A 22,095-nucleotide genomic window follows, 5' to 3' on the forward strand; every position below is an offset into this window, starting at 1 on the left:
TTGTATTTGAAATGGATCTAATCAGTACTCTTCGTAGTCTGTCACTGAATTCATATTTCCTTGCTCATCTGTCAGGCGCAGTCTATCAAACTGGACATCTTATGGTTAGCGTGTCCTCAGTGGCAACACTCATGCAAGATACTATAGATCATGATCTTTAATTTGCTCTTTCCAATACACCCCACTCTAGGGTCTCAGCATGTACTGTATGCTTTCAATGATTGTGACTAGAAGAATTTAGTGTTTCTTGTTCTTTGGGGGGAGCTTCTACTGTGGTCTTGAAGACGTCTTCTGGTTTTCTTCTGACAAGCTGAAGTGAAACTCATTATTCATCTTCCTTTTGGAACTGGTACTGTGAACTGCCCATCTGCCAGAGATGATTATAAACATTTAGTGTGCATTTGGCTGGTTTGTTTTGTTAAAGGGAAATAGTAAATGGATCTGTTTTAAAGCAGTTGGAAAGGTATACACTAAATTGGCAAAACTAAAAAAAAAAAAAAAGCCTGCAATAACAAAATGACAAACTATTTTAGCGGAAGTTAAAATGATCTCCAGTTAATTCTTTAGTTGATTAATTAGCTTGATTCATCTCTTAATCTCATCAGAACAGTCCTGTTAAACACTTATAAAATATATGCTTTTATAAAACAGTACAGTGCATATGAAAGTTTTGTACTTTACTTCTGAAGTCTTTTTTGGACATACATCTGCCTTCTCTGTTATAGGATAGATTTATGTTGGACATGGACAGGGTGGTTATATTGCACATGGTTTCTTAGTCTATTTTTTATATCTCTCCTCACCAGGTTATATCATAATAATTATTATACCACAGATACTGTATCCCAATACCCATTAAATAAGGTGGCGTGCTTTCCAAATAGTTGTCCTGATGTGTTTAAAAGGTAATGACTTACAGTAACTTCACAATGAAGAGATTTATAACCTTTATTTGCATTTTTTTTTTTGCTTCGTACATCAGAAAAATCGACCTCTGTGCTGCTGCTTTAAAGCATAATAATAGAAGCCATTTGCCAATTCTACTGCGCAGCTGTCCTTAATGCACATTTTACAGCGAGTTTTTCTCTTTCATGACCATTCTTCTGCCAGGATGGAGAGAACAGTGATTAAACCTTTGGAAGGTTCTACATCAATTTATTGATGAGCAAGCTGTTGTAAATGCAGACTAGGAAGATACACATTTTATTCAGATGAAATGTCATCTTTTGTCGTTTATTTTCTTATTTGATGCTGAAACTTATGTAATTGACACCCAAAGTTTCACTATGTTTTAGGGGATATTTAAACCTTGTTGCATAAGCATCAGTGAAGGGAAAAATACCTAATCAGTCCTGTTTTTGAAAAAAAATGTTCATTTGTGTTTCTAAAATCCTCAGTTGCTGCAGGTGATAACTTTGGTTACTGTCTGTGGACCAATATCTATTGACAAGTGAGAGGTCTTGATGTAAAAGTTTAGACGTTCCTGTGTAAGCTACATGCTTCAGTTGTTCTACAGTGATAAAAGTCAGTTTGTTGTTTTTCGTCTCAAATAGACTAAACAACCCAAGCTGGCACATGGAATATGATTATGGCACTCCAGTTGAGGTTAATAACTGTACTGTTTTAGTTTGCATTGGCTGGGACAAAAGTTGAATTGTTAATATCCAACTGTGCCCCGCATGCAGCAATCGCAAGTACTGGCTGCTGTTCAGATCGAACTCTTCCCAGATGCCTGCAGTTCTTAGTGTACAATATTCTCTGCCCTCTCTTCCTCAAACCATCTCTCCAGATCGTTTAAACAGCCTGCCCCCTTGGGCCTGACACAATTCTCCATGGATCCATATTCTGTCCAGCTCTCTCAATTTCCATAACATTCCAATCGGGGCCCTTCTCAATAACTAGTAATTACTACCTGAACACAATCAAATGTCCCTTTTCGGTCCAAAGCAGCCAGACTGTTTTTTGGGTAAGTTATTTACTTTTTATTGCTCACTTTGCCTTTGTGTGTCATCGTGTTAGTTTTGTAACTAAGTAATTTTTCACTGTCTCTTCTGGTCTTAGTGTTAATTGTACTGTATCTCCTGAAGGTTTTTCCCATTATAGAGAGGGTTCATGAGAGCACCCCCAGAGGTGTCCACTGTAGAGGCACTTTAACCAACAGAACCCCCAGCATTCTGTAGTACAGTACTTTATAAATACATAAAATCTTATTAGCATGTACATAATTATTACCACAGGGCAGCATTAGCATTAAAAACACCTTTGTTGGTAAAATATAATCACTTGCTAGAGCATCTCTGATTCTACTGGGTTAATACTGTAGTACGTTTAATATAGTTCTGAATCAAACAAGCAGATGAGAAAAACCAGAGCAAAAACATCAAAGGACCAGGTAATTAATTGCCTGTTACCTAAATGCCAAGAGTCTTAGGAACACAATTGAACCAACAGAAGCGAGTACACAAGTATTGTCATGTAAATAGAATCCCAGGGACATGACGAGCAGAGACTGTTGTGGAAGAACACAGCATTGGTTCTTCCAGCAATCCAGGGTGATCAGATCAGATCAGACCAGTTCAGTTCAGTGCAATGAAATGCTTATTTGCCTGCATGCTCCAATACAAAGATATTAAAGGAATCCCCAAAAACATAAACATAGAACAGCAGCAGCAGTAGCAGCAACAACAAGAAGTTAAGTAACATACAGTAAAACATCGGTGTGAGCCAGTGATCTGACATCTTGTGGGAAGAAACTGTCTCTGAATCTGGAAGTTCGTTCCTTTATGCTCCTGTAGTGCTTATCGGAGGGAAAGGGAGAGAAAACCAGGATGACTGGCATCCTTAGCGATGCTTCCAGCCTCCCTGAGACAAAGTTGTAAAAATGTCCGAAATTGAGGGGAGCTCCAGTGATGGACTGGGCTGACCTGATCACCCCCTCTAACGCCTTCTGGTCAGACAATGAGCTGCTGACAAACCACACTGTAATACCACACGTGAGCACACTCTCAATAGCGCACCTATAAAATGTCGTAAGGACAGTTGAAGATAGACCATAGTTTTTCAACTGTCTGAGGACTGAGTGTTGAGGACAACACTGCCTTCTTTGTACTGTATCTCCAGTTACATGCTGGGGCCATGATAAATCATAAATCATAAGTGATGATTTTTCTCATCATACTTTCATATAGTACATCATCAGTATTAAGCAACTTCACTGTAGGTATTGTACAATATTGGTTGCACCTCAGTCACTTTGTTGTTGTTTTTTTGTCCTGTATGTCCACACATCTCTTGGCATCGCCAGACAAAATAAAAAAGCCTGCACACTGTATGAACCCAGCTGACCCCTTTAATCCAGCACTGAGTTGCAGTACTGTCTGCTGCTGAGTAAGAGTGACAGTGGGGAGTTTAGGATTTAGGTGTCTGAAGTGGAGGGATTTTTTTAGACCTTGAGAGAGAGTCTGAGACAAGGACGTTCTCTGGAGGATAAGACCAAGGTGAAGTTCACAATTCAAATAGCACAGAGGGGCCTTGAGAAAGACACTCTGTCTCGGTTTTGTAGAGATCACCGAAGAGGGGGCACAGTTTATCACAGAGACAGAGGGTGAAATCTTCCCTTTTCAAGCCTTTTTTTTGGCAACCAAAGCAGACTCCATGCTGTGTAACACCGTTTTCACACGTGAAAAATCACCCTTCTAATTTACCACGTCCATGTCCTTAATCCACACACAATTGATATTTTTCACAGCGTCACAGAATGTCTTATTTCAGTTCTGAAGATTCTTGTTCCACCACAGATTATCACTTGATGGAGTTAATGAGCAAATCTTAGTTTTCATTAGAAGCAGAAAATATGATAATGTCAAGTAGCCAGAAGAAACAATGACGGGGTGGACCCTAGCTGTTCTCAGAGGCTTTGATATGTCGGTCTTCATTTCTTCAGAAACCCGTCTGAGGCAGTTGAAAGATGTTGCTTTTTCTTTATGGAAAAGTGTCCAGCTCCAGGAAATTGAATTGTTTTATTAACTTGAAAAGGCTTATGTCAGTGCTGACTTTCTCAAAATGCAGCTCCTGGCGTTTTGCCAAAGCCCCTGCCCCCCCCTGGGGAAAGCAAGTCACAGAAAACACATTTTCTGAAAGGAGTAACCATGATTTGTTTACATGACAGTGCAGCATGTTGATGGAGTGAGCTGGTTGACAGTGCTCCTCAGTGACCAAGCACAGTTCTTTTTCTCAGGGCTCTGAATAACGACAGGAGAAATAACGCTTGAGTTTGAGCAATATAAAAAAAAGATGAAAAAATATCAACTTACTAGTTTTAATTTTAGCGTTACAGTCACAGTGAGTTCAGAACATGTCCTGATCCAAACATTGATAACACAAGCTGGAAATACATTTTTCCTATCCATGAATCCATTTTTTAACTGCTTCTTCTAATTCAGGGCTGTGGGGGAGATGGAGGCTATCCTGTCAAGCTTTGGTTGCAAGGCAGGATACACCCTGGATGGGACGAGCACATTCAGATAAGCACACACTCACACCAGGGCCCGTTTTTGTTACAGAAGCCAATTGACCTACCAGTATGTCTTTGGTCTGTGAGTGGAAACCAGAGCACCCAGGCAAAACCCATGTGAACAGGAGGAAAACGGGCTAACGCTATATAGCTATCAGCCTGGGAATTGAACCCAGAGCCTCAGCACTGTGACCTAGCAATGCTAACAACTTTTTTTATAGTGACAAAATGTACAAAGTCACTGTGGTGTGGTTAGATTTAGACATAGAAGAATTTTCATACGACATTAGACTAGTTTGCCAGTGCCAGTTGAGAAGACATGGGAAAGTTTCAGATCCGATCTGGTATATGGTCAAAGTAGTAGTGAAACGTCTAGGATCTGGTTATATGAAAAATGTCATCATTCAAAGAATGAAGAGATGAATGATATTCTGAAATAGGAAAGAGATGCACTGTCTATATTGAAGATTTATTAAAGCAAACAAAAGATGTCAAGGTTTGAGCAATTTCCCAATGATTTGCACAGGAAAGAACTCAAAACGGCAAATTATCAGCTATTTAACTTTTATTTCCAGTTGTCGAAAGGATGTTGCGAAATTGCTCAAAACAGGCTACTTTACATACAGTAGAGCACTGGAGTCTGTCCAACCTGAACAACAAGGAGAACCTGGAAGTGGGTTAAATACCACAGACTGGCTGCAAATATTAGGGAACGTTGCTCAAGCTTATGAAGTATGAAATGTCTCTGTAAATGAGATTAATTGATTCTAAGGAAGCATTTGACTCCATATTCTATCTCAGCTCCAAAAGCAGTCTCAGTTCCTTGATGAATTCAGAAATTGAAACGAACAGATTGGTATAATCAGCATCTTGTGAAGAAGAAGTCGTCTATATACGGTATAATGCAAGGAATGCGAGATGATCAGAATTGAGAAAGGTGCCCAACTATAGGATATGGTACAGTACCTTCAAAGGTATTTAGTACCCCATTAGAAAATATTTTCTTGGATACTTTGAGAAGAAGGCTTGAAGTTCAACAGAGAAGCCTGTGTGTTGCTATAGCAATTGTATAGCTACAGTAGGTGTTTAGGAAATAACTATGAAAAGGGGGAGTCTTTCTTTTTTGGAGATCTGCAGAAATTTGTTTTGTGTGAAGCTGGTATTTTGGCGATTGTGACGGACACATTCAAAAGAAAAGGAAGTGCTGCATTGTGATTCTCCATTACCTGGACTAGAAGTTAAATGTAAAGAAAATTTAGCTGAAAGCAATTTTCCTCTGTTTTCGGGGGGGTTGTGGTGGTGTTGTCTCCTATGGCATTTGTTGTTTGAAAAAGGAGCTGTTTACCTCATGTAGCACACACCCACTAATTGAAGATACACTGACTACTGCTTACATTTCTGCATTATGTGCTCAAATTGCACCCTCAGTGATGACTAATGCAGTCAAAAACCAGAGATAATTGTGCAGAGTGCAGTTGTTCCTCAAATCCAGATCTACATAGTTGTTCATTTAATGGGCCTTGATCAACACCAGATAGACCTATAACACGTTGTGAACTCTGTCTTCTATAAATCTACATTTGCGTTGGTACAGCAGGGCCCCTGACCCTGTGACTCTTCCAGTCTACTCCATTTGAGCATTTTAATCTAACCAGCTCCTGAACTGATGTATCTATCCTGTTGATTATTAGTCAAAAATAATGAATGGTGTGGTTTTAGCAAAATCTTCTAATGGAATCTGAAGAGCTGTAAGCTCTGCTGTACACTATATGATTATTTTATCTTATTATGTTGAGGTCAGAAAGAGATATTGACTGCGTTCACAGTCTTTTGACTCAAGCTCCAAATTAAATCAGTGCACTACCCAGTGCAAATTCCATACTGTAACTTGCATTTGATTGCAGTTTTCCCATCAGGACAGGGAAGAGACCATGACCATCTAAACTGTACGTCTGTCAGTAGTTTTGATTTAATCCAGGCCTGAGACAGCATGAAAAAATAGGTCTGGGCCTTTTGTGAAGACAGGTTTGAATGTGTTTTTTTACTAGTTCAGGTGGGTAGCTGCGTCAGCATGCGTAGGCTGCAAAGGAACAAGTAATAGGTTTATTCCATGCTGGAAAAAAAACTGTTTAGTTTGTAAATATTTTCCTGTCATCCCAAAGCATGGATTTATAGCCTGGTTAGTTTATACAATATATGCACCCTTTACTTTGTTTTGTGTTGTACATGTACCTGTATCAAGCTTGAACTTTGTACACTGATTGTTGATATACAGTACCTATGCCTTTTTTTTATCAAAACCATCCTGCACGTGTTCAGTGGTAGTATGCAGTCTGCTTCACACACTGGTGGTGGAGGGAGCCATCTCAGCTGAAACAAAACAGAATTATCATACGCTGATCAGCACTTTCAATATCATATACACTTTCAATATTTCTCCTAATGTTTACATACTGGATTCCTTTCTAAGAATAGTGTTGATACTGAAGGCCAGTGTGAGAGGCATTCAGCTCGTTTGAAATTGATTTGTCTTTGCAGTGCAGTGCCTGTCAACGGGATATGAAGTATTCTCCTTTGTTTATCGCTTTTCAAATGGAGCACTGAGTTTAGTTTAGTTCTAATCTAGCACAGGGAAGTGAAAACTGATGATAACGTAATAGTCTGTGGTAAGCCGAGATTATAATGGTTTCTATGCAATGTCTCCCATCTATGTGATGATGGAGAGAGTGATTTTTATTTATTTGACAGTCATCTATAAAAAATAAAAACAAAAAAATTTAGTTTTTTGTGTATATATATATATAAAATTGTGTATAGTGTAGTTCGTCTAGTGTTTTGGTGACAAATTTTGAATAAACAATTTGTCTAGAAAGTTCATTATATACAAAGCTGAAGCTTCGTTCCGTAATCTTAGTCTAGAACTTGGTATTTCTAGTTAGTTTTTAACAGCTCAGTGCCCCAGCAATGAGTTGTGTATAATCTGAGAGAGAGTTCCTCTGTCATGTCCACCTGTAGAGACATGAGTCGTTGGATGTGTTGCTTCACAGTTTCTGACAGGAGAGGTAGCGTCAAGTGGAGGAGCAGGCACACAGGGAAATCTTGTGACCTATAGATTGAAAATAATTAGTACATGGCCACAAATTTATCAGTCGAAGCAAGCAGTATGTACACCCTTTTTGGAGGGCTAGCGTCATTGTTTTGCAAAAAAAACGAAAACGAGCCCGAGCCAACACAATCCAGCCCCTCTGTGGCAGCGCTCCGCCAGTTTCCTGTCACCGTTCAGGGAATCCAAACCACAGCTGCCACCTGTGCTACGCCTCTGTTGTTTGAGCAGCTTGGGAGTCCAGATATTAAGTTTAATCTTCATGTTTATTTCTGAAGAAGGCAGGCAGGCAAAAGGGCATTGAGTGTAATTGATCTCGGTTCTTGTTGGATATGACTCGTCCAGCGTTAATGGTGAGCCGGAGTGGAAAAGCTTCATTTGAAGTCGGAGGGTAACAATCCATTGCATGAATCCATTTTCTTTCGGTTACTGAAATGCACACCTGTCAACAAACTTAACCGATGCAATGTTATATCAACTAGATATTTTAAAAATAAAATGTAACTACATTGTGAATCAATATTTGTTTCTCTTCCAACGGCCTAATGCAAAGTTTTTGTTCTTTTAACCCTTAAAATATGTTGTAAATAAAAAAAATGAATTGGAGGTTTTTAAAGGGTATCGGTAGTGTATATTGCTGGAAATGCCATGCTCGTACAGTATGTGCGTTTCCTTTAATCTTTTGATGACACCAGGGGCCCGATTTCTTGTGGAGTACTTGTGTACAGAAGGATTATCATCGTTTCTCAATTACAACTGATGTGCAGTTACACTAAAATATTTGTGTACATCATGATGATATAAAAGCGTTCACCAGTCCATTTCTTCACCACTGAAGATCACTGACTAATTTTGTTAATGCATAACAAACATACAGGTGCAATAAACAAATTGATGTTTAGTTCTGTTCCAGTTCACATAGGTTTGTGGGTGAGTCATGTGCATCAACTGTCCTCTCTGTTTAAGCTATAAATAAAACAGAACAATCCATCTGAGAACAAGCAATCCAGGAGGACATTAAAAGCAGCTAGCCTTACAGTATGTGTTTCAAAAAGTTCTTCAAATGATTACTGGTAAACAGGATTGTGTGAGTCAGCAACCATCCATCCATTTTCTAGCTGTTTCGTCCTATTCAGGGTCACAGGGGAGCCTGTAAGTAATGGGCACAAGGCAGCATACAGCCTTGAAGGGAGGGGGGCAGTACATCACAGCGCAGGCACACAGCCCCAAACGCAGACATGCACCCACTCACACTAGGGACAGTTCCCAACAGCCCATTCATCTACAGTAAGTCTTCTGTGGAAGGAATAGAAGGATAAAGTGCAGAAGATGAAGTCTTTCTATGGAAGGAAACCCATGTGAACTCGGAAAGAACATGTAAACTGCATGCCAAAGCACCCCAACTCCAGAATTGAACTTGGGGCCCCAGCAATGCTTACCACTGGGCCCCCATGCTGCCCATCAACAACCACAGCCCCCCAAAATAATGCAGTGTTAGATTTCCTATGTTTTTGCAGATTCTTACAAAGCTTTATTATAATATTAATATAATAATATAGTATTGTGTATACAGAGTAAGAATATTCCCATATATTGTTCACACTCGCCCTACCTACAGGAAGCTAATCTCAAGTAGTAAGAGATTTCATTCTTGACCCTTATAACTTTGCATTACATTGCTATTTTGCATTTTCTGTTTCTGTTGCAGAAATGCATACTTTTCACTCTCTTGCTTGATGGTTGCTGTATAAAACAGAATTTTCCCTGAGTTTCTCGATGTATTTCCTTTCTTTCAGTGCATTAAGTGATGTGATAGTTCCTGTTGAGTCTGTTGAGCTGTGCGCTGCAAATTGTGCAATGATTTCATTATCTCAGAAGGATGTTCGTGTCAGCAGAGCAGATTATCATCGCAAATTCTGTTTTTTTTGTATCAGTCATATAGTCAGTCAGTAGATTTGAAATTGTACACATCTGATTTAACCAACATTATTTGCATTAGTGGTAGAATATTAATTTTGCTATTCAAAAGCAGAGTGAGGTAAACTGCAGATTCTTTTAAACTGATTCTGATACTATAATTTTGGTAGATGCAGCAATGATTTAGAAGAAAGTAAATCTCACCTTTGTACTTTTAGGCAGTCAGTTCCCAAATTTGTCATTTTTCTAATTGTGGAATGAAATTATGCTATTTTTATGTCCAGTGTCATTCCTCTCTATGGTATAAACTTTTCCAATTTTCTGTTTAGCCATTAACGTGTACGGTACATTTGAGGAACTAGTTAATATTGGGGTTAACTATTGCTCGATGAGAGAGAAACATTTTACAGTATATTCTGTATGCAAAAGCACAAAAAAAACTAAACTGCCGTGTAATGCTTGTAATAAAGTATGATTCACTTTTTCTAGTTAAAGGAGGATATATTTTCTTATAACATGAAGGAAACATCTCAATTACATTCTTTCAAGGGATATCATTTATGCATCCAATATACTATTGCATTCTAAATTCTTAATGCTTCATTGCCTCACTGAAGGTCTTTGTAATCTGTGGAGGTTTTTGGTGGCAAATCAGTCTTATGACCAGTAAGATCATAAGGACAATGAAGTTGGTTAGGTAACCTTGGATGAAGCAGCCTGGCATTATTCATTAAAAGGCTGCAAATACTGTAGGTTGATGCAGCTAAAGAGAAAACACTTCCTCTTGTTGATGAAGGAATGGTGAAACGCAAAAGTGAACCTAAGATTTTTACACCTACATCATATATTCACTATGATACTCCCAAAATCAAGTTTCAGCAAGGCGCAGGAACTGCAGACACGATCTAGACTTGCATTTGATAAATCATGGCTGGTAAAGTGGCAGTACACTATTATAAAAACAAAGAGGCCAGAACCACAGTTGTCTCTTGCGTGATGGCACGTATTTCTGGGGTCTTTTTGTAAAATGACCATTTTTTTTTTTCACATTCAGAATTTTTATTATACAAGCACTAACACCATTATGACACACATGTGTTCTGTGTTATAACACAGAATCAAGTATGTCAAGTATTTGACCACTAGTTCTTTTGGTTCAAAACCATTGCAAAGGAGCATTGATTTTGTTTGAGAGCTGTTCAAGTGGTGATGAGGTTTCCTTGTTTCGGGGAATCCCCAAGACTGACTCTTCTGCACTGATGGGGTCCCCTGTCCCTTGTATGAGAACTTCTGCCTCAGGAGTGTTTCTCCCATGTGCTGTACTGGCAGATCTCTCCAGTCGTGCCATTGCTTAAAGCCTCTTCAATACCGCATCTACATCGGTGTTACAAGAAATATGCAGAATCAAGAAAGGAGGCCTCTTGGGGGGGGAAAAAAAATAGTAATCTGGAAATTCAAGTAACGGTGAGATTTTTTTTTTGTTTTACTTTTGCAGCAGATTTGTGGTCTTCTGTTAAACATTCTAATATGGCTTTGCTGAAGTCCATGCTGTGGATGTTTATTTTTTTTTTCGTCATTGTGTGATTCACATTTTTGTCAGCACCTACAGTACGTGAAGGACCCCAGCTGTGCTACTTCACATTTCTAACAACCTCAATCGATTTTTGTTTTGTTTGTGTGTCTGTCTCCATCAAAAGCTGAGGGGTTTTGCCGCTTAAAGAGCACACAGAGCTGTTTACTGTGATGTTAATGTTTTAGCCTTTGGTTACCTACTGAGGCTATATTCAAACAAATGCACCAGCCAACTGGGCTATGTGGTTCAGAACTGATACGGGCAGAAAGCAGCTGGAGAAGAAACACTGTCCATTTTCATATGGAGAAAAAAATATACTGTAGTGCTAAAATGGAAAACGTTCAGTGAAAAACTGTAAACTTCCACATCTGTGATTTTCCATTTCAAGTCAGATTATATTTAGAATTTTATGGAACATTTCATTTTTATTTTTGAGGAGTCAACAGTGAAAGATGTGGGTTTATAAAGCACCTTTACTGCTTAAAGGCAGCTCAAAGCACCTTTCTTTCTCCGCGGAGTAGCTCTTTTGATGATTCTCTTGCTATCGGCTATAAATCTCTGTAGAGGATCCGCACTGAGAGATGAAGGATGTCAGCCTTTCCGATATCTTTAGGCAAAGCTGTTTTCAGAGAGATGCTGCTCTGTTGGTGAGCGAGGAGCCTTGAGTCACTCTCGGAGAGCAGTGAAAAGAGTTTTCTCCTCTTTTGGTGCCTCTGTATGGGCAAAACTTGCAAACTCCAAACTTAAGGCTAATTCTCCTTCTTACTTGATAGCTCCTCAGAGGCTTTTTAAAAAATTTTTTTGAAGCATTTTTATTTTCATGGAGGCTTTTCTCAGCTGCGATGAGGTTATGGGATGAGGTCTTTTCTTCAGTAGTTAATGCAATCTGTATTCCTTATGGATTCAGATTAAGTGGACATAACAAAGCATTATTGGTTCCTTTTCCTGTTTGGTTTCCATTTATTTATTATTTTACCCTTCAAGATAAGTAAAAAAAAATATCTCAGATAATGGTGATGATAAGCCAAAAAAAAAGTAATAGTGTACTCAAGGCAGCACAGTGGAGCAGTTGTTAGCCCTGCTGTCTCAGTGCTGGGGCCCCGAGTTCAGTTTCCCGAGTTGGGATGATATGTTGGTACAGTATGTTCTCCCTGTGTTTGTGTGGGTTTCCTCCTGGTGTTTCAGCTTTCCTCCCACAGTCATAGAAAACATACAGGTAGGCTAAAAAATTGTCTGTGATGTGACGGTGTGAACGTTTGTATCTGTGTGCCCTGCAATGTACTGGCGTCCTGTCCAGGGCGTATCCTGCCTCTGTGCGCCCATTGTTTGCTGACATACGCTTCGTCTCCACCATGACCCTAAACTGGAAGAAGCAGTTCAAACATGGATGGAATAGTTCATTCTTAGGAATTAGTACATTATACAGTGTAACCAGGTCCTTAGAAAAGGTATGGTAAGAGTAGTGTCGGATATCTGATGATGTACTTTGTGAGTCATGGAAAACCCATGGGTGAGATGACAGAATTGTTGTAAATTGCTATTAACTTACAGAGTATTCATTTGTGTATATCATTTCATGTGTATATCATTTCATCAGGGCAAAGTTAAGCTTTTGAGTCTGCATTCTATTAATTTGTTGTGAAGTTGAGATGGCCTTCTGTTACTCACTTTGTTCCCCCTTTGTGTTGTAATAAATGTAGTAAAACAATAAACATGTTTCTAAATACCAATCAAAGTGAAAGATTAATCAGACTTCAAAGCATGTGCTACAGTAGTGCAGCTGTGTCAAATGTGTTTTCTCCAAGACTGTTAATAGGCCGATTTGTTTCAGGTATACTGAAAATATCTACAGCCACTTCTGCAGTTCCTTATTTTTTTTCTGTGTTGTTTAGCTTTAAAGGTAGACAGTTGCTGTTCTGCAATTTATATCTCGGAATCTACTGAATTTGTGCTCTAGGGCCATTTCAAACGTACGCCTACTGTATGTGAACCTGAGTGTGGGTGTTTGCTTATTGGACCTGTGCTGCATGTAATCACTCAGAGGCATGGTACAGGAGTGTGTCTCTTGCATATGTTCAGGCAATCATGTGTATGAACATCAAACCTTGACTTATGTCTTATAATAATAATTTCTTATACTTGTATAGGAATTATAATAGAAACTTTTATGGACACTCCACTCAAAGCGCTTACAGACAATGGGGACTCCCCTCCACCACCACCAATATGTAGCCCCACCTGGATGATGCGACGGCAGCCATAGTGCGCCAGTACACTCGCCACACACCAGCTCTCAGTGGGGAGGAGAACAGAGTGATGAAGCCAGTTCATAGATGGAGATTATTAGGAGGCCATGATAAAGGTTAGGGGGAAGTTTGGCGAGGACCTGGGGGTTAACATCCCTACTCTTTCCAAGAGATGCTCTGGGATTTTTAATGGCCATGGACTTTATCTCATCTCATCTGAAGGATGGTGACTTTTTTTTTTAACAATATAGTGTCCCCATCATTATACTGGGGCATTAGCACCCACACACTGCAGCATGAGTGCCCCCTGCTGGTCCCACTAGCAGCAACCTTAGGTTTCCCAGAATGTCTACCATCTAGGTGCTGGCCAGGCTCACACCTGCTTAGCTTGAGTGGGTCACCAAGATTAAATTCGTTAGAATACAATGGCTGCTAGTTGTCTTATTTGATAGATGACGAATTCTCCATTTCCAAAAAATATGGAAATAAAAGGGGCTCATAATCATCAGCTTTTCTTTTCAATGTATTTGCTGAGTTCCTGACTGCTCACAAGCTTGTAACTTCTGCATTAGGAGGACAGTTGCGTCAGTGAAGGGCTCAATAGATCTACTAAACCCCATCTATCAAGCAAGACATGAACAGTTGCTTTTTGATGATCAATCAGCACAAATATACAGGTGGACAGGTGTGTTCTTCTAAGGACCCCAAGTGGAAAGGGCTGAACAGTTGTAAAAAGTAGTATCTTCATTTGATGCTTTAGACTCTTGAGCAATCAGAGTCTGGAAGTCGAATTAGTATTTCTCGTTTTCTTTACTGTATTTTTCTATATACCGAGTCTTTTTTCCTAAACCCAACCAAGAATCTAAAACTTACTACTTGTTCATACAGTACATAAGGGTTTGCGGTGACCTAACAGTGACACCTTTGCTGGAAAGACTACCCTGAGCCCCAGTAATGAGGCTTTGTGTTTCCTTCACAGGGAGATGGCAGCTGTCACTCGGCCAGTCCCACCAAGAGCTTCTTCATGAGAGGTCCCCAGAGCCGGCCTTCGAGCCCGATGTCTGCCCCCGTCAGGTCCAAACACAGCCCCAGCTCCCCCAAAACCCTCTTCCCGTACTCCTATCAGGACTCCCCGCCCAAGTCCCCGCGCCGCATGAGCTTCAGTGGGATTTTCCGCTCTTCCTCGAAGGACTCCTCCTCGAACTCCACCACGTCCACCTCCCCCGTCAGCATCAAGTTCTTCACCCGAGCCAGGAAAGGTAAGAGCGGGCCTGCTGCAGAGTCCGTCACTGCTCTCCGTCTCATACGGAGAGATTAATTTGGGCCTTTGCGTCACATTTCTTTTTTTTAAAAAAAAGAACACCTTTTTGAAACCGCTCCAAAGCAAAGCGATTTTTGCGGGAGTGATGATGATGCGGCTCAACAAGTTTTTCAGTGTTTTAGAACAGAGGTTACATACTCTGTTCTCTGTCATACACTGTATGACAACGCTGGGAAGGTATTTTTGTTCTACAAATTTTCTCCTGATTCCAAATAATAAAACTTGCTCGAGAAGTGACTTGCGCTTATCCGTCTCTATTCTATAGTTATTTGCAAGTGTTGCTATTTAGTCATTTCATATAGAAGTCTGTTTGCATGGATGACCATAAATATACAGTTACACTCTACTGAGACGTTAATGGGAATGTGTATGAAACTTCTTTTCAAAAGAGTCTACCTGCTCAATTCCAGTGAACCAAAGAGAGGACGTTCTACTTGTCATATACAGTGTTGTCTGTCCTGTACTGTCTACAGCAATCGCCTCTTTTCAGTCAGAATGGGGAACATTTAGCAAACCCATATAAAGTGAGAAAAGAAGTGGTTTTATGTTTAAATTGTAATTCATCAAATTGGAAAGCTCTTATGTGTGGAAAGACATTTCCTTTTTTGTATAAAGTGTAAAACCAGCCCAAAACCAATGATGCCAGATAAAACATATCATTAAATTTGGTAGAAGGTACATAGGACATTTTGACCCATTCTTGTTTGGTGAAAAAGATCCTAATAGGTATAAGGTATATAAATATATTGTATATTTTAGGTTTTTAACAGTTACAATGCTACAGCTATAGTAGAAAACACACGCATCCCCTTCCAATGTATGTTTTTAAAACAGAAAAAACAGCTGCTTATCCAAAAGCAGTCATCTAGCTGACTCTTATCTCGTGGCTTGTGGATACCATTATTGTTTTAGCTATGTGCTGGGACGTTAGGAATGTTTGCAGACATGATTTAATTCACCATAATTCAATACTACACAGACAACGGTTTTTTGCTTTACCTTTTTAATTAATGTCTAAAGGGTGTAATTCACGTATGGCCTCTTCATGTGCTGAGCATTGGGTATTAGTGGCAAGAAGCCTTGGCTTTGAAGAAAAATTACCCCTCTTTCCACCACCTCATGGGCAACATGAACGTGCTAATTAACCTGCTCTGCTTGGCTATTTGGCAATGTGGTAATGGGCTGTTGCTTGTGTTTGGCTTGCTTTGTGTAATCCTGCAAATGGGCTAAACAGGATTCATCATTCCTACAATTGTCTGTAAATTAATTATTGGGCCTCAGGAAAACTAAACTCCAACTGCATATACTATGCTTTTTAGCTGTATAATCTGGTCAGTCTCTGATGATCTTTTACACTTTTTCTTACAGTTCAGAACAAAAGTTAGCTTCAAAATACAATTTATTTAGAATGCAACCACTGTGTCTTGTATAGTATTCTAAAGATGGCACACCCTAGCTCTCTAGATAATGGACATCTGTAGGGAGATGTCTGTTGGCATACAAATTAATTTTTCTTGCTTGAATATATTTATTGTAATGATAAGATATTTACAGTTATCGCATTCTTTTGGTACTGTATTCCAGAAGGCAAATGAAAATATTTAAAGAACCTAGAATATAGGAACTTTCGCAATGTTCACTTTAACTGTCAATTTGGGGCTTGTCTAATACCTTGCCCACACACTTAGCCGTGATCATAAAATGGCCGTTTGCGTGGCTCCTGGGTGACACCATTACTTCGAAGAGCTTGTGGCAGACCCTGCCCTCAGCCAGGGTTGTCACAGGGAACTGCACGCATGAAAACTCAAGATAGCTGAGCAAGTGAGATACTGTACAGGAGGTTTTATTGCAGGCCTTCTTAGGATACACAATAATGAACAGCACCCATAAATCAGCTACAGAAGGTGCACTCCCTTTATACACCAAACACAAAGTCTGATTAACACCGTGTGACAGTGTGCCTGGACAGTCTTCAGCGCTAATCAATGACATAATTCTAACCTACACAATGTCATTGAGAGTCATGTTTCTCTTCAAATCAATGATAACTTGCTTATGGAAGCTAACAGTGCAACAGATAATGTGATGATAAAATAATAATGTTAGAATTTTGTTAATCTGTGTCCGTTTTGAGAATAATGGTCAAAGGTCTTGTCAAGACAAAGATCAGTATAGACTGTTTTAGCTACTTACAGTATATAGAAAATACAGACCTCTCAGCTACACCATTGTGCATGTTTCACAACTGGAGATGTGAAAATTAGAAGGATATAAAAAAGAAATAGATGATAACACACAATGGTAGAATACCTTTCCATCCCAAAGGATCACAAAACACTTCACCTGGGTGATGCAAGGCAGCCATTATGCACCAGCTACCTAACTACACGTCAGACTGGTGGAGAAGACAGAAGCAGCTTCACCCATTGAATTAAAGGGAGAATGTTGGGAATCCAGAGGATTGGTGTTAAAGCTGTGTGTTCTTACAGTGATGGCTCACCTCTACTGTTGACGGTGAACATAGCATAAAAATGTCCAGTTTGTACCTGCAGCATACCACTGTATCCGCAGTTAGTAGCGGCATTGTCTGGTGTTCTAAGAATTATTACTCAAAGCTGCACACTGCTGTAACACTCAACTTCCAACAGCTGAATTCAACTTCCAAGTGCTGAACACTAAGGATATCTACTCTATACTGTATATTAAATTAGTTTAAATGTCTAAAGTCGGTCAGTTTCTTGCTTGAAATTGTGGTTCAAAGCAAAGCCATGGTAGCTAAAATTTATTGTTCATCTTATTTCTTACTTTAAAGAACAGAATGATAAACCAGTCATTACCAGTGAATTTCCCTGTTATACAAGACTGATCAGTAAAGCTGATTGTAGTCTCTGTAGTAGTCGTCCTGTAGGTGTCACTATCACAATAGATAAGAGAGTACTGTACATCAAGTGAAACAGTGCTCAGCTTTCATGTCTCTTGTACATTAATCATGTCATGTTGTGGAAGGTGGATTTTCAGGCTTATTCTGTCGGATTTTGTAAAAGATCTATAGAAGCTGCACTTTTGCGCTCTACAAATAGGATTTGGATTAAGAAAAAAAGTATTATTCAGTGTGCCGTCCTGTCTCTGTTCATCAGGATAATACTGCACAGTTGTTGTGTGTTCACCATTGCTGTTGAAAAGCCCCTTATGCTGTGTGCAATTTATGCTTGTAAGAGGAAAAACGTTGAGCACTAAGTTTTATTATTAATGACAGTTTTCTTACTTGCTGCTTTCATTATTTTGACATGAAAGGATGTGGTGTGAAAACTGTAGAAAATTCTTTAAAAAGGTTTTACCTTCGATATAGATTGATAGAAAAATATACTTTTAAAGGACGAGGAAAAGCAATCTAGAGACTGAAATGTAATAAAATGGAAAATGAAGTCAAGGCTTAATTTTCTTTCAGACAGGAAATATATATAACGCATAGAAAATAATATGTGGTATTGCTATGTTTTCTTTAGTTTGTCCTTGTCTAACACGTGGGTTATGCAGACTAAAACCTAAGTTCAACCGTTGTTTTACTTCAATATTGAAACTGAGACAAGACAAATAAGGAAATGGTTATCTCAGTGGCTCAGCAACACTTGTACTGCTGCAAGTAAGGAAAACGTTTAGATCAATCTTGCATGATTTAATTACTTTGCTACAGTACTTGTTCTTTTTTTAATCTCTTTTATAACAAGAGCACGGTAGTTACCTCCAGTTCCATGCAAAAGGTATTCACTCCCGTCTAATGACGTCCCATATTGTTGAAATACAAATGATGTAGACGCGTTTTATTTAAATCAAAATACCGCAAATGCTCAGACAGAGACAGTAAATTAATTAAATTGGGCATCATTTGAAAGGTGTGCATTCCTTTTTACTGTAAGTGAATGCCTATTATATCATTTTAATGTTCAAAAGTAATGTTAAAAAGCCTCAGATATTTCTGTGCAAATAAACTAATCACTATATTTTAAAATACTGTTTTTTAGGTACTTTCAATAGACCATACAATTTTTTTTTGGAGGGTGACATGCAGCTTTATTAAACTCCTTTCTCAGCGTATCCTTGTTTTTCAGGCAAGAATGTATGCAAGAACGAAGACTGTCGCCAAGGTTCTTCACAAGCCTTGTTTTGAGGAAAACAGCAAAAGTTTTTAAGGCTTTTTTTTTTTGCATAAAATCAGTGTCAGGCTAAAGTGCAAGACCCTAGTAAAAGCAGATTCAGAAAGCAACACTGTGGTGCGTGCTACATCACAAGCCACACAGGAAGCAGAAGGCCAGAAAAGTCATTTTTGACAGCATGATTTTGGACTAAGTTACCAAATTGGGTTCTCCCCCAGAGAGTTATTAGAGAGCATCATGTTGGAACAGATTAGGTTTCCCATAAGATGGTTTGTATAGGGATTTTTTGAGGAGTACACGGGAACAGATCTAACCACAAAGACATACTGTCCTTTTCAAAAACGTCAACAAAGAAATGGAAGAAACAGAAAGAACACGTACCCCCTAACACCAACACCATCAAATAAAAACAAATTGTAATCAGTTCAAGGGACCCTTTAGAAAGAGATAACCCTTCCTTCCAATTTCGATCTCATTTTAACCGGCTGTGCTTTTGCTACAGAGCATGTAGCAAAAGAGGGAAAAAAAAAAGAGAACTGAAATTAGAATACTGGTTTGGACAGCTTCCAGCACAGAACTTCTCTTTTACTCTGCTGCATGAGGGTTTTTTTTGGTTCAGAGACCTTTAAAAAAAACTCTTCAGGCTTGTGGGTTTTTAAAGGACAAGACCAGGAACTAAACAAGCTAAACATGCCCATCCGTGGAAGCCCACTGCGAACTGCTTTGCATGCAAATGGTAAGCCCCTGTAGTATTGACAGCCCTGAAGTTATTTAACATCTCTTTAGGGGTGAGGAAGCATTACTTTATCATTATGATGTACTGTATATGTAAAAGATTCAAGCCTTCGAATGCAGTATGTTGTTAGAAAGATCCCATACAGTAGCAGTAGAGGCGTTAATCCTGGTGTTCTGGCTACATTCCACCCTGGCCGTTCATAATCTGGCCTGCTGGCACCTCCTTTTGAATTAATCGGCGAAGCAGTTGCTTAGTTGCTTACTGTACCTGATGTGTGATGTGTAGTGGGGCATCTATTGTATAATAGCTGTTTCACCAAGTTGGAGGCTGTATGCTGATGTACGTAGTTGGTGCGTGTTAGGAATTACTACACTCCTTAATAATATTATTACTTATCTGTAAAACAGATTACAACGAAGGCTTACTTTCCTCATTGTACAGTAGATGTCAAATTAATGTAAATATTAACATGCTTCATTCTCTATCTCTATACCATATATACAGTATGTATTAAAATGACAACAAATGTTAGTGGTTCCAGGATTCACTTATGTTTCTAGTGTTTGAAAGTACAGTACATGAACTGTACAGTATATGGGTGTGTTTGTGTGAATATTAACGTAGAAAAGGGCAACACTTTAAATTCCTTTTGTACTTTGCCAGAAAACAAATCTGCATAATAACATGAAAATTCAGTTAAGGTCAGTGAACCAATTCCCCTCCACTATTCAAAGAGATAGAATGCACATGATGTCAGATTGTAAAGACAACAGAAGTGTAAAACACAGTAGCCCATCTAATCATCTATAATAATTTATCTCAAATCCACCCTGCCCTATGCATACATCCAGTGTGGTAGATGAGCAAAACATAGTCAAATTTGCTTTCTTATGACATTGGATGATTCTTTTCATCATTTAATATTTAAAGTGCTGTATTATTTTGGCCTCTAAATATGCCTTTAATATGTGATATTTCAAAAAAAATATTGTGGTATTGTTTTAGCATTCTCTTATCTTTCAAAAATCCACAGTCCATCCACATTTGAACTACATCATAGCAACATCCTGCTCAGACTGCTAGTTGATGAAGTAGCAGGAAATAAGAGCATCTTTAAGTCAGTAGCCTGCAGTTCTTAATTGCTTGTAAAACAAGTCCTGAATGTAAATGAATAAATAACATTATGTTTGGATTTCAGAATTCGTGTCTGTTTTGTCGAAATAACTGGGCACCAGTGTAAATACAGTATACTGTACATTTAGCCCATATTCCAGTAATGAAAAGATTTTTCCTTATTTGATGCCTTCCAGTTAAATATGAATATACTTTTTTTAAATGAAATTCATAATGCACAATAGTAGGACTGCTTACAATAACAATGACACAAACCACAAGCCAGTGCAAACCACAACATTGACTAGAAGGAAATGTACACAAACCTGATCATCTAATTACATTTCAAGCTCTTGTTTTTTTTATATATTTTTAACATTTTTTATATTTAAAAAAATCTTCAAATTTCAAGCTGTCAGCATTTCTGGTTCTCCTGTAATTAATTCTCTGGATATAAGGTTCAGAATAGCTTAATGCACCTAAAATAGATAAAGGTACCTAAAGCAGTACAAAGTTTGACAACAGGTGAGCATGGGTTGGGGGAGAAAAATAACTAAATAATTCAGAAAGACAGACAGCTTGGCTCAAAACCCTGAAACACCATTAAATGTTAAAAAAAGAACTTTGTAGTCAGTTTCCTGTTCAACAGGAAGTCACTGTAAATGAGCTGAACAGGTTTTGTGTGGTCTGATTTCTTAGTACCACTCCGACATCTAGCAGAAGCAGCCCGAACTACTGTAGCTCTATCCTATTACTAACGGAGCAGTATTTCTTGCCAGAAGAGCATTGGTATAATCAATACAAAATTGTTTCTAAATTCACAAATGCTTGAAATAGAAGCTTGGATTTCATAACTCCAGTTGTTAAAATTCTTTGACTACTGATGGGAACAGCTATTCACTCACTTCCCATTTTATAAACAGTCCTAACACTGTAAACACTGATAATATTTTTTTTTTAAAACCATTTTGGGACGTCTTGGATCCTCCTTTTTCATCATTGTAATGCAGCCTGACTTTATGCGAGAATTTCAAGAGCTTGGAGAATAAAACTGCAGGCACTGCAGATAGCAAATAATTCTACTCCATCCTGACTGTTCTGTACCAGTACACCTCCCAAGAACTGGCTAACAGGGTTATGGTAACAACGAGATCCAAGTGCCTAGAAAAGCATCTCTTTGGGGTTAGGATGTTTGTCAAGGATGATGGTATGGTTCAAGCACTGGAGGGTGATGACTCTTTTGCTTAGTATTCTGTATTCTGTGGTCCAAGGAGAATTCCATTGCCCTTTAAAAGATCAGCGAGATGCTTATAGTCTTATTTTTTTGTTTCAATAATGATCTTTAGGTGTTATGGGACCAGTATGCAGGATGTTTACTTAAGCTGTAAACAACATGTATGCTTGGTATGCAGGCATTTT

At 38.7% G+C, this 22,095-nt stretch overlaps 1 protein-coding gene across 3 annotated transcripts in view; it reads left to right on the forward strand.

Moving 5' to 3' along the window:
• The window catches only part of LOC148833055 (5'-AMP-activated protein kinase subunit gamma-2-like), a 124,578-nt gene that overhangs the window by 26,750 nt on the left and 75,733 nt on the right, over positions 1-22,095 (forward strand). For all 3 annotated transcript variants that reach the window (XM_088919595.1, XM_088919594.1, XM_088919597.1), the window contains exon 3: positions 14,332-14,611. In XM_088919595.1, the coding sequence (XP_088775721.1) occupies positions 14,332-14,611 (280 nt within the window). The remainder of the gene's footprint in view (positions 1-14,331; positions 14,612-22,095) is intronic.

Source organism: Atractosteus spatula, chromosome 6, assembly GCF_055471065.1.
Source record: "Atractosteus spatula isolate fAtrSpa1 chromosome 6, fAtrSpa1.hap1, whole genome shotgun sequence".
Lineage (NCBI taxonomy): Eukaryota > Metazoa > Chordata > Actinopteri > Semionotiformes > Lepisosteidae > Atractosteus > Atractosteus spatula.